This window comes from Parasteatoda tepidariorum, chromosome 5, assembly GCF_043381705.1.
Source record: "Parasteatoda tepidariorum isolate YZ-2023 chromosome 5, CAS_Ptep_4.0, whole genome shotgun sequence".
In the NCBI taxonomy this organism is placed as follows: domain Eukaryota; kingdom Metazoa; phylum Arthropoda; class Arachnida; order Araneae; family Theridiidae; genus Parasteatoda; species Parasteatoda tepidariorum.
Window position 1 is genome coordinate 45,954,548 of NC_092208.1, and position 14,469 is coordinate 45,969,016.

The window sequence follows — 14,469 nt, forward strand, 5'->3', positions numbered from 1 at the left end:
TTTTTTTTTTGCACAAGTTAAAATATTTTATGAGGAATTAAATTTTCCGCGAAGCGAAAGTATTGAAGTCCTCATTCCTCCCTCAAACATTGATTTTCGTATTTACCTGATTTAAAAGTTGAACGTTGCGATTCTTAATCAGGCGATTTAAATGTCGTACATTGCGATTCTTATTTACGAGATTTAAAAATCCAATATCGCGATTTGTAATTACGCACTTTTAAAGCCCTATATAGCGATTCGTATTCTTGCGAGCTTAAAATCCAATGTCGTGATTCGTTTTTGCGGTTGTAATATCAAACATCGGTTTTCCTATTTATGCGTGCTTTAAAAATTAGACAGTGGGATTCGTATTCGCGCTATTTAAGAATTACGTATCGTGATACGTATTTACGTGATCTAAAAATTACGCACCATGATTTGTATTTTCGCATTTTTTAAATCCGATATAGAGTTTCATATTCATGTGATTTAGAAGCCTCATTTCGGGATTCATATTCTCTTAATTTAAAATCATGCATGTGATTCAGATTTATATATTCATGCCAATTTAAAATTAATCATAAGGATTTATAATCACATGGTTTACAAGTATAAAAATTGCACTTTTTTGTCAAATTTTTGTGTGTGTGTGTGTATATATATATATATATATTCATCTTGAATTTCCTCTTTTTTACTTTCCAACTACTCTCATCCCTGAATTGATGCACGAACGTAAACAAGTACAAACCGGTTTCAGTTGCGTAAAAACAATAAAGCTGCATAGTATCACTAAGATTTTACATAGAATCTTATAGTGCGTCTAATAAATTGACTAGAGACTGTATATTAATTTAGTTGAAATAAGTAAAAAATATTATATTTAGCATTTTAATAATTTATGATTATGAAACACCGATGTCTGTTTCTGCCTTAAGTGCAAAACAACAATTTTTCATATTTGCAGTTATTTTGATCAGTGAGAAACAGTTATTCATCGTTGAAATTTCTTTAATTTACAAACATCATTATTGGTAAATTTTTGAATACGAGTGAAGAAAAAAATTTTCGAGCTACTTCCATTTGTATTTGAATACAATTATAAGTCTGATAATCTCTAACAGATTTTTTTTTAGTAGCTATTACATACATATTCCTCTTTTCTCCGAAATGGAGCATAGGGCTTCTACTATAGCTTTCCATCTCACTATTTGTGGCCAGATATTTTGCATCTCTCAATGTTTTCCTATTATTTTCAATTCGTTTACAATCGTCCTGCGACAAGTATTTTCAGGTCTTCCTCTTTTTCTATTGCCTTGAGGGTTCCAATCAAAAACTTGTTTTACTTTAAATTTTTCAGCTTTACGTAGAACATGGCCAATCCATTTCCAGATCAATTAAGTAACTATTAGACCAGGGGTGTCAAACTCGCGGGACGCATGCGGCCCGAGATGAACATTTTTGCGGCCCAGTCAATATATTCGACTCAAAGTAAAAATAAAATAGAAATGTTAATTAGAAAGGAAACTAGCATTTAAAATTATAATATACTTTATTTATAAACTATAAGGATCATTTTAAATTGTACGCGTGAAAATGTAAAATTCTAATTGGCTTGCGGCACCTGCCATTCCAGGGATACTGCATCGTATCAAAAATACGCAGAAAAAATTTAAAATCTTAGAACAGAATTTGAAACAAAGATTTTAATTCTTTGGAAAACAAATTTCGTTTGTTTTCTTCGATTTTCTCAATAAATATAGACTCAGTACCCAGCAATATGCAAATGGAAGTGATTGAGATTCAGGGCGACTCAAATTTGAAGGCAAAATTCATTGAAGTGAGTGTGCCTGAATTTTACAAATATTTACATGCTAGGTTTGAAAATACTCGAAAATTCGCATATGAAATTATTTCCATGTTTGGAAGTACTTATCAGTGCGAGCAATTATTTTCTGTTATGAATGGAAATAAATCTCCTGTCCGAAACCGTATTAATAACGCTCACGTTGGGTCAACTTTGAAAGTAGTCTCGGCAAATAAAATTTCTCCCGAAATAGGAAGGATAGTAGCTGCGAACAGATGTCAAATATCAAACAATAATTTTACTTTATATATTTTTATTACAATGTACTATTCAAAATAAAAATATTTGTTTCTATGAACACTGATTTTTTTTTTTTTTTTTGCGGCCCACCTAAAGTTAAGCATTCTTTATTTGGCCCAAGTTAGCGTTTGAGTTTGACACCCCTGTATTAGACAGTTTTTTATAATTAAAAAATAGCAAAATATGTTTTGGCTTGTAATTAGAGCTCCATCTGCTTCAAAAGTTTAAATAAGAATTTCATTAATTTGAAATACAAAGGGTGTCACTTGCCTCCCCAACCCTTTCGATTGCTTTGAAGTCACAAATCATCATTGCCTCTCGTTGTTGAACTAAAATTTCATTGAAAGAACAATATTTACTGCTGCCTCCTGTGATGAATCAACATTAGCATCCTTACTTATTTATTTATTGTTACGCATATGCCGGGTTGTGCGCCCATTACAATCACTACATCAAAATGAGCAGAAAACACTAATTAAAAAAGGACATCACAAAGATACATCAGAGTTCCCGATTCGAACCAGCTAACTCTACGCAACAGAACGTTCGGCTGATAGGAGAGGCCTGTAGAGTGTGATTTTTTGTAATTTTAAACCCAACTTAGAAAACAATTATTACAAGAAAAAAGTTAGTCTTCGCGTAGTTTTTTTTTTTTTTTTTCGAAGGACATTAAATAGCCTTTATGTTGAAAAAAAAAAAAACACTTTATATTTGTCACATTTTAAACGTAATTTTGCATCCAATTCTGTCACAAGCTTTAAGACAAACTTATTTTCATGATAAGCAGTTTCCCCCGTTACAAGAAGGTGCAAACCGTGAAATCCTATGGTTACATGATTGTAACCTAAGATTTAAGGATAGTTTTTGCCTACCAAGAAGTTTTATTTAGACTGAATTTTTTTTTATTTATAGAAGCACTACTGTGTTCCAATTAAAAAAAATATGTGTTTGAAAATACTACGATTAACTATTCTCACAAATAATCACGGTACTTACCTATTTAACCCGTCTTTTTGTGCCCCTTTATTTTACCAAAAAGAAAAGCAAACTAGCTTGTCTTTGTTACGTTTAGAGCAAAAAGTATAAAATTTTAATAACACAACTAGAATTTCTAAGAAAAGAAAGATGTTAAATTCACGAATAAAAATGGCCCTTTTCAGTTTGTTAAATTCCAACTCTTTAGTTGCATTTTCCAGAAACGCAGAGTGACTCGCCTGTTGGCTACATACAGTTAATAATTTTAAATTAATAATCATATCATCAAAGGATAACTTTTTTTTTTATTTCATCGTACTCTCTGTACATTTTTCGTTTTTCAAGCTGATAGGTTTTATAGTTTTTGAGCTACAAAACTAAATATAACATATAGTGAGAAATTTCTCAAAACATAACGGTAATACAAATTTTTAAAAAATTGCGTTCAATGAAAAATTAATAGAACATATAGAATTTTTTTCCGTCTCATTTTTATATCATGAAGCAATGAATAATTCTAGAATGAATAATTTTTTACTTAAGAGTGTTAAATTAAATTTTCTATCTTAGATGATTCATTCGTAATTTCTTTGTGCATCTAATCACACTGTAAAAACCTTAGTGTAATACCCATTCAAATTTGATGTGGAAAAAATATAAAAATTGTGTGTTATTTCAAATTAATACCGAGTTGAGCGTTCATCATTCATGCATACTTTAAAGGGTATAGTTAAATCTTAACACCAACAATTGATAACGCGTACACCAAGCTCAGATGCTTTTACTCCATTCATGAATTATTTTCTCCAATTTTGGCGCACGCTTGAAAATAGGTGAGCAACATTTTTTATTATAGTCTCTTAATCTAGCAGAGAAGATGAAAGTTTGGCTATGTCTCTCACGATGTCACAGGAACGGAAGAAGTAAGTAAACTGTTATAAAAAAGGGCAGATATGCTTTTAGTTGTATAATAAAGGAAATTATATTTTCTTAAGATAATTCATGTATATCTATCAATCGTATTAAATAATTTTATAATATTTAATTTCTACCTACTTTGATCGAATTCATATTAATATTCTATTGCAGGGGTTTCCAACTGGCGGCCCGCGAAGCCTTTTTTTGTNGTGATTTCCAACTGGCGGCCCGCGAACTAAAACATATTAGTTGTCATTTTCTGCGGACAGTTTTCGTAAAAGCTCTATACGGGTTTAAAATATTTTCTCGTTTATAAAAACCTAATTTCTTCGTTTCTGTGAAATTTAACATACCAACGGTGCAAAGAAATTTATTTTTCATGTTTTGCATCCAAGAAAATATTTATTCAAATACAAAAATGATCGTGTATGTTGCTCTTTTTTATTTCATTTTCTTTTGTATTTTGTGAATATAATTTGGCATGTGCGTATCAAAAATTTTCTCGAAGAAATTCTCCGATTTAACTTTTTGAAACCCCTCATTTTTGACGAAAATATTTACACACACATTTGTAAATTTAAAATGTAAATACCGATTCTCTGGTGGTTACAGCAGACAAACCTCAATTTTTCTCATTGAATATTTTGTGTGCTACTATATAAGTTTTAATACCTTAACAATTAGATATCTGTTACACATTAATTGTTTAATACATAGGTGCACATTAAAGTTATTGTAGCCCGAATTTTTATTATTTATTTATGTCTTTAAAATTATTATTAATAACAATTAAATATTTTTAAAAATCTACTTCTTATTTTAATTTGTAATTCAATACTTTTGTTTTGTACAACTTGGTAAAACTCTGACAGTAATATTTAATGTTCCTTCAAACATAAAAGAGTCCTACAAAAAATTTTGATGAAGTTGCGGCCCGCCGTTTGATTTGTATGTTTAATTGTGGCCCCCGGCTTCATGTTAGTTGGAAACCCCTGTTCTATTGAATTTATACATTATATGAACTGCAATATTTCATTTATATCCACCTTGATTTTGCTACGCATTGCTCGAATTTGTATTAATATTTTATTGAATATATGCATTCTATGATTTGCCAATTGTATTAAATAATTTTATACTATTTAATTTCTATCCGCTTCGATTTTGTTAAGCCTTGTTCGTATTCATATTCATTATATATTGAATATGTGTATTCAATGAAATATTGCATATATATGCATCGTAAACTACCTGATTCTCGCATTACATTGCATCGCAAAAATAACTTCACTGACTCTTATGAATGCGTATCTTATCTTACCACTACGAGATAGTATACGACCAGATATACTACGATTTTTTACAGTGCGTGTATATGTATACTCTCAATAGAGTTGTAAATTGTTGTAATCGTGAAAGCCTGCGAAACTTAACAATTTTTAGTGTATTGAAAAAAGGGTATATTGCAATTACTTACAGTGACGGTTCCATGTGGAACTTAGGTGCTGTTGTAGGTGTTATCTTGTGGGCATTGTAACAGGCCCAGTTTTTACCCAAGATATCATGACTCCATCCAGGTAGTATAGTATCACAGTAACTCGTAACATTATTTCCTGATTGTTTGTACATTGAAAAGGCGAAATATTTTCTGTAATTGATTACAACTTCAAATCCTTGGTTGTATACGATGGTCCAGTAACCCTTGTTTCCTAATTCGTCTACAGCTATGTTAGGAAATAATAACTCAAACTTCATAGAGTTTAGTGTGGGTCCTATAGTAATGAAAAATATTTTTAGAGAATTAAAACTACAATTGAAAACATGATCAGAATAACATTTTTTGAAGAGTTGGACGTTTCTAAAAAAAACAGTTCATTTCTAATTTTTTAAAAATTGAAACATTTAGCTTTAAATTTATTTTGTATAAAGAGAATGGAAAAAAAAAACATAAAAACAAGAAATATGTGAACCTTTTTGAAGGGTTTGTTGCCCTAATAAATCAGGATTGTGCTTTTTAAAATTAAAAGGGTTACAAAGTTGCTTTCTGCAACTGAGAGAATTGATATATCCATGATATTACCTTTACCTATAAAAACTTCAAACTCAGGAGAAAAAATACTATTCTATATGTCTGCTATAAAAGAAAATTGGTAACATTGATGTGAGAATAATTCAGATAATTATCAGGAATTCCAATCGCTTAGTTAAGAAATTTCATAAAGCGATAAGGAATTGAAAATTATCTTGTATTTTTTTTCCACTTTTGCCAAAACTTTAAAGCTGTACTATGAGATAACTGAAATAGGGTGGAATATACAACCTAAATACAGGGATACAGAATGAACTGGCATGCAGAGAAAACTGACATCTATAAGATGAAAGGTAATTAAGTGTAGGGGGTTGGCTATTCAGAGAAGTTTTTATTTGGTTTGATGATTAATTTATTATCACTTGATTATTTTTGGTTGATCATTGGATGCCCTGATATACATATATACACCGAAGAGCCATTACATTATGACCACCCTCCATCTATAACAATGGGCTCGCCCAGGTTTTCATGGTTTCTCGCCCAGGAACAATGTTTTCATGGGGCACATTAGGACCCATAATCCTCATAGAACAATCCCTGACGTCTGTAAGCTACTTGAACATAGTTGCAGACCAGGTTCACCCATTCATGGCAACAGTTTTTCCTGCGGGGGATGGTGTTTACCAACAGGATAATGCACCATGTCATAAGGGTCGAACCGTCGAGGAACATTGCAGTGACTTTCAAGTCATGTCTTGGCCCCCAAATTCACTTGACCTTAATCCAATAGAGCATTTGTGATCCTACTAGGAAAACCAAATTCGTGCTGCCACGCTACCCCCACGCAATGAGAGGGAATTGCAGGACCAGTTGGTGAGTGCTTTGTACCAGATACCTCAGACTACCTATCAGCACCTTGTAGAATCAATGCCACTGCGGGTGCTAGTAGTTTTGAGGGCTAAAGGTGGTCATAATGTAATGGCTCTTCGGTGCATGTATGGTGGGTAAATTTATTTTTTAACTATTACTAAACGAAAGAGTTATACTAGAAAATACAAATTTTGCAACCATTAGGAAAAATTTACGTACAAATTGGAACAAGTTTGCATTTCTTGTCATTATATTTGATAAATAACATACACCAAAAAGTAAATAGTGGTAGCAAAGTTATTTAGAGTTTTTTTTTTTCATTGGTATCCACGACGATATATTAACAGTTTATTAGTCGGTATTTGAAACTGAGAACCTCATATTGATTAAATAGCAGGCAACAGAAAAAATTCACTTAGTTATAAGGAAGTGCTTTCACAACACAACACTCTGTTAAAATTTGTCTAAGTTCTTAACTCGTTTTTCCTTATCCTACTGCAAATTATATTAGATTCATATCATATTTACAGAATGCTCCGTGGTGACGATACAGAAAGAAAGAAGAAAAAATAAAATAAAAACAGTAAAACGGACATTTAACCAATTTTAAACTAAGTATAAAAATTTTATAAAATGTGCTGTTTTCCTTGAAATATGCTTAAGCTACACTCATTAAAATACAAGAAAAGTTTCACGCATGAAAAATAATACTTTATTTAAGAAATAAAATGGTATCTATATGCTCCACTGGCAAAATCAATGGACAATGATTTAGTTGTATACTACTATTGAACGATAGGACGTTATATATCCTCTGAGAGAAGGTATTTTGCGTTTTGCAGAAATTATATTTCTTGATTTTTTTATGATTATACTCACAGTTTTTAAAGAATGCACTTTTTATAGTTTTCCCTATTTTCATTTCGATAAAGAATCAAAAAATATACCTTAAAGACAGCCTCAATGGAACATCCAACATATAGTTCTTATTACTGTAATTAATTAATATTATAAAATGCTTTTCTTGTCGAACTGTAGTTTAATAATCATAAAATTGTAAATTCTTAAAGTTAAACAATTCTAATCTTCGCAACCACTAGAAAAAATACTTTCTAAAATTATGAAAATTCCTCATCTGAGGGTATGCCTGGGCATTTTTAAATTACGTATTATTAGACTTTAACACATTTTTAAATGGAATTTATTAAACCGAGAATAAGGCATACATTTTTCTTACACTTGGAAAAATCTTCCGTAATCGCAGCAAAAATTCCGTAGAAGTGCCCTTTTAAATAATTACCCTATTTTTTATTTGACGGCTGAGACTCGACATACATTTTATTCATAAAATTAAAAAGTGGTGGAGAATATTTTTTCGATCAGATTGCTTTCGAAACAGAGAATACATTTATAATTACCACACCATATACATATTTACTTTAGGTATTAGTTCAGCTTTGGTAAGTCTACGGAAAAACAGAATTCTCATCATCCCTAATGAGATATTTTCTTACTGGATTTTAGTTTAGATGTTTTCTTTTAGTTTGATTTTCAACTAATCCGTTGACGGAAAATTAGTATCTAATGGATCAATCGATGGAACTGTACCTTTAGGTATTAATACGAGTGCTTTTGTGAAAATCATTTTGTGCCATTTCCTGTCGGAATTTTCCGTTTCCTGCGTAAATGCAATACTTTCTAGTGATAAGAAAACTGGATTAGTAAAGAATATTGTAGGCCAGTTGCACTTAAGCAAAGTGGATATTTTCTATTATTAACAACCACCTTTAGTTTCAATTATCAATTTTTAATGATTTCTGACCTACTTAAAGATATTTATGTTATTAATATATTCTGGTTGACACAAACATTTTAATGTAGCAAAATAAATGTCAAAAAATCCTCTCTATTTTTTTTTGGGGGGGGGGGAGAGTGTTGTCCTTCTATAAATGCCACATAATGAAACAGCATTTGTAGTACCATTTTTTAATTTTTTTTTTTTGAAAATAATACTATTTAGTAATAATAAGGCAAGAGATAAGATGGTTAAATATTTTGGGGAAAACTGACACGAAAATGTGAACCAAAATTTTTGAAAAATGAGTAATGCAAATTCTAGTCCACATCCAAATCAAAGCTTATCACTTAATATTTTTCGAATTTTAAATTGGTTGAATATAGTAGCTTAGGCAGTAAAAATTACTGCATTTTTAGTGCTTTCCTTACTTATTGCATTTATTGGTGCTTTAATAAATCTGTAAGGAATTGTATGAAGTATTATGTTAAGTAAACAACAATATTCAAAGTAATTTCTCTTAGAACTTTGTTAATAACAAACAATACACTTTATTTTTTGTAAAGAAAAAATATAAAAAAAAAGCATTAAAATGAGAAGTTATAAAAAGAAACTCAGCATTAAATTAAGATACTACGGAAAAAATACTGTTTAAAAATCCATACACATTGTAAAATAAATGTATAATTTATCAAATTATATATATAATTCGGTCAAATTTGTACCTATTTTCTACTCATTATAAGACTCAGAGTAGATTTTTAAGGCTAAAGAAAATTGAACTTAAAATGCACGATAATATATACGAATACACCATCCTAAATTAGGAGTCAAAGCACTTTGTATAGCCTCCTTAAGGATTAAAAAACGACAGTCGATTTAACTTAAACCGTCAAACAAGCAAAAAACTTAGTTTTCACTTTAAATTAAAAACAACAGAGCAACAATTTTTAAAACTAAAAATCATTAATCACATTGCTCACAAAATGTGGAAATTAAAATATCTCATTACATCCAAAAATAAACGAAAAATGTCATTACTCTCTTACTACTATTTGAATTTCAATAGGAAGCTTTGACCCCTGCAACATTATAATAATACGAGGGCCACGACCACGGAAAAATTTAAAAAGTAGTTGAAAAATATTGAAGAAAAAAAAATTTTTTTACTAATTCCCATGAACTAAAATAAATTTGTAAATTAAAGAGAGAGAAAAAAAAAACAGATATTAAATTTTCCCAGTCTAATTCTTAAAATTACAGTGCAATTAAAGTCAATACTTTTTACGTTTTTCGTGGTTGTGGCCACCTTAATAAATAAAAAATGACACTTATATTAATTAACTGACCTCGGAAATTAGAACAATCTAGATCACTTTCCCCGCTTCTTTCCCCCTCATAAAACATCCAGGTACCCCTGACATCTTCATAGGTACAATTTGCTGGGGTATCAGCCCCTACACAGGCTACCAAGATACCCAACAGAGCAGCAACTATCCAACCTCTTTCCATGTTGATCGTAAGAAATAGTTTGATAGTGGATTGAAAGAAACAGAGACGCTTAAAGCTACAAAAACAGCTGATTAAAGTATGTGGATTTTATCTCTGAGTGACGAACTTATCACGAGTTTAGATACTATTCACTCTTTTGATATTCAAGCACATGTTTTGATTAGATCCTAATTTAGAAATCCCTGATAATTCGTATCACGTATTGTAATTGATGTTATCTGAGAGTTTCTCAGTGTTAAATGCACAGAAAGGTTTCTATCCGATTGTTGTTTTCTATTGTGTTTTAGTACAGTGAAAGAAGAGTTGCTAATTGATTTAGTCACGTGAGGTAAATGCTCACATTCACATAATTCAAAACACCCAATAGGCGAATACAATTTAGATCTTCCCAAACTTTTTGAAACCCTTATTTTTATTCGTTCTTACTCACGCCAAACATTTAATGACCGTGAATCAAGATACTATCTATAGAGTAAAATAACTATTCTAGTCCCATAGTATCAATTGAGTCACACCGTAATCGAAAAACAAGTCATATGACATGATTCTCAATTAACAAAATATCTTCAGTTAACATGCGCATGAAATTAATAAAAATTTATGAGAAAATTTAACATTAAAAGAGGTACTTCTAATTTCTTCTTTTATAATTGTTATAATATTAGGAATTCTGCCTTCAACTATTAGCGTTCACCAACCCCTGCGATAGCTTAGTAAAAAAATTTATTTTTTGACAATAAACTTATTGTTACATTAAAATAAAATTTGTTTATCGAGAGGTTATAGCAGTGTTTCCAAAGTGGTCCATCTGGACCCCCAGGGGTCCATGGTACAATTCAGGGGGTCCATGAAAAATAAAAACTGATTTAGGGGTCCCTGAACAACGTCAGGGGGTCCGCGTGAGGTTTAATATAAAATAATAAAATTGTGATTGGTTTTTATTATTATAGAAATTAAGATAAATAAAATAGCAGCGATTTTTACGTCCTAAGTAAACTATAAATAAAGGAGGGTGCTTATAATTATTAACAGTGGTTTGTTAAAAATTAAACAATTGATTTGCAAATTTTCTTATATCTTTTGTTCCCTTTTTAAGAGATATGAATGAGTCGAAGAAAAGACGCCGAAAATACAGTGTCAAATATTTGAAGTATGTCTTTATTTCTTTACCAGGAAATAGTACATTGCCTATGTGTCTTCTATATGATAAAACTATAACAAGTGATTCAATGAAACATTCCAAAGCTTAACGAACAATTGATAAAAATCCATAGTGACAAAAAAGATAAAGATTTAACTATTTTTCAAACAGTCAAAGAAAAATATCTGAAAACACCGTCGCTGCAACAACTTATAGGGACAACATCTAAGCGAGGTGACGATGGATTGCATGTTTCGATATATTACATGATTGCAAAGTCCGGAAAGCCTCACACTATTGAAGTCCTTATCTTACTAGCTATAAGTGATGTAATACTTACCGGGTTGCACAAACCAGCTTTTAACATTGTAAAAAGAATTCCACGGAGTAATAATAATGTACAAAGAAGGATTGACAAAATATCTCAGTGTGTAGAAAATTCTTTATGTGAGTACTTAAAAATCTCTGAATTTTCTATACAGCTTGACGAGTCCACTTATCCAGGAAACGAAGCTTTTACTTTTAGCTTATGTACGATTTGTAAAAAAATAAAAATTTTACCAAGAATTGTTATTTGCTAAATGTTTAGAAAGCAATACGACAGATCAAACGCTATTGACTGAATTAAAAGCTATACCCTTGACTAATATCATTTCTGTAGCTACTGACGGTGCTCCGGCAATGGTAGGAAGATACCGAGGTTTTCCACCCATAATAAATATCCATTAAAGTCCTATTTCTTTCCTGCAATGATATAGTAATTGCTATATGAAAGGAATGATAGATAATATATTAAGAGCCATTATTTTAAATTTCAGACTATGTGTGATAGTTGCATTTTTTGATTGGATTGATTATTATTATTTTTTTATGTTAAGGTTGGTTATGAAAAATGAGTATCATGCAACTTTGAACCCCTAAAAAAATTTTCCTCCATTGAAAAAAATATCAATTTTCAAGGTCATTTCTTTAAAAGTGAAATATAAGCATGTCTTAAGGGGTTTATCAGCAGAAAGCAATAGCATACCAAACTTCTGTTTTTCTTTATCATTAGTATATCGCTGCCTAGTTATAGACATGCACTCGTTTTGATACAGCATTGTTGCTTTTCAGAGTTATGCTCTGTCAAAGTTAGTGAAAAATTCGGTTTTGGGCTTTTTTTCTGCCTTGAAAATCTAGGTAAAACAGCAACACCTAATAATTTCTTAACTGAATATTAAAGTTCTCCAATAGGACAAGTTCTGTGATCCGGCACTTTCCTGAGTTATCGATGCTTTGAGTAGACATAGCCAATCAAACTTTGAAAAAAAGTGCAAAATCTGCAATTTCTTATTTAACTTTAAAAAAAACGTATCGTTGATCAAAAAAACTAACTACACCATCTAGTAGATAAATGTATCTGTCAACAAAAAGAAAATCAATGGGATCTCACCTCATTTTCAAGAAAAAAATTACCAAAGTTGTAAATAAATGCTACGTTAAAAATCCCGTCCCATCCCCTTTCTTAGACAAAGATTGTTGTTCTCGGCCATTTAGGCAGAGAAGGTGCGATTGTTCTTATTTTCCAGGGGAGCAATCTACGGCCAAGAATTCGACTTCCGCCGCACTCGTACGTCACACCCGTTTATAGGGCGGACCCATTCATTCACCCACAGATCGTAATTTTGACCTGAACCAGCGAAACATCAATCTCCAATTCAGTACCCCCAGAGGTTTAATTAGTTATGGAAACATGGAGGACTTTGCGACCCGGCAGATTTAACGTGCATCAGTCACCTTTTACTACACAGAAAAAATTTAATTAAAAAAAATTATAAATGTCTTACCATGTATGTGTTTCGAAATTTTGATACCCATCCTTTGACTTAATATTATTATAAGAGTTCTAGTTTAAACCTGAGAATTATTTTTAAAAAATCATTAAAGTGTCTGAGAAACGGCGACCTAAAACGCAGCTATTAATAATAATTCGAAAATAAAGGACAGCAAAGCCTATAACCGAAATAGACAATAGTATACATTAAATGTAGCCAAACAGAATTTTTCGATCAGCCTCATTTCATATTTGCATCATCATCCATTTTAGCGACATCTATGCTGCTTATATTGAGTAACAAGGACAAAATAAAAATTTAAAAAAATTTTAATTTATAAATATTTTTAGAAATTTTGACATTTATCCTCTGATTTGACATTAATATCAAAGTTCTCCTTTTGAACCAAAAAATTATATGAAATCATTAAAATGTCCGGGTAGTGACCCCCTAAAGTGCAGCTATTAATTATAATTAGAAAACAGAAAGCATTTTTTATAAAAGAACCCTCCTGATATCATTGTTTTTAGCGACGCCAGCGCTAACCGTAAAGAGTGACAAAGACAAATTCTTTTTTAAATATTTTAAAAATATATTTATTATATGTATAAGGCCGGGATAGCCTGGTCGGTAGGGAGCTGGACCCATGTCTGAGAGTTTGTGGGTTTGAAACCCGCCGGCCGAAGACTCCCCGTGTAGTAAAGTGACTGATGCACGTTAAATCTGTCGAGTCGCAAAAGTCCTCCATGTTCCCATAACAAATCAATACCTCTGGGGGTACTGGATTCTAGATCGATCACTCTCTGATTCAGGTCACAATTACGATCTGTGGATGAATAAATGGATGCATGAATGGGTCCGCCCTATAAACGGGTATGGTGTGGCAGAAGTCGAATTCTTGGCCATAGATGGCGCCAATGGAAAACAAGGACAATTGCACCCCCTCTGCCTAAACAGGCATACGTCAACATCATATGTATAGATTTTTAGAAATTTTGACACCTATACTTTGACTTGAAATTTATTTCAAAGTTCACCTTTGAACCAAAAAATTATAAAAAAAAATCATTAAAGTGTCCTCCAAACGCTCCTTCGAATGCAACTTCTAATAATATGTATTTATAACCGTAGTTGAACAGCCAACCCAATTTGAGTTGACGACTACCGCAGTTCAACTACGTAGCCTTGTAATTTTGAAACCAATCCAGAAGACAAGGGAACTTCTTGAAGAGAAATTTACCTTCGTTTTTTAACTCTCCTCACATCTTATTTTCACCATCATCGAATTTAGCGACACCTGTGCTAACTATATAGAGTTGCAAA

The 14,469-nt window shown here is 31.4% G+C and overlaps 1 protein-coding gene across 1 annotated transcript in view; it reads right to left on the bottom strand.

Moving 5' to 3' along the window:
- LOC107450228 (dipeptidyl peptidase 1) overlaps nt 1-10,479 on the bottom strand; it is a 35,713-nt gene extending 25,234 nt beyond the window's left edge. The window contains exons 1-2 of the mRNA XM_043049896.2: nt 10,029-10,479; nt 5,460-5,754 (exon numbers count right to left, since the gene is read on the bottom strand). Coding sequence (XP_042905830.1) covers nt 5,460-5,754; nt 10,029-10,191 — 458 coding nt within the window. The 5' untranslated portion in view covers nt 10,192-10,479. The remainder of the gene's footprint in view (nt 1-5,459; nt 5,755-10,028) is intronic.
- Between the last annotated feature and the right edge of the window lie 3,990 nt (nt 10,480-14,469).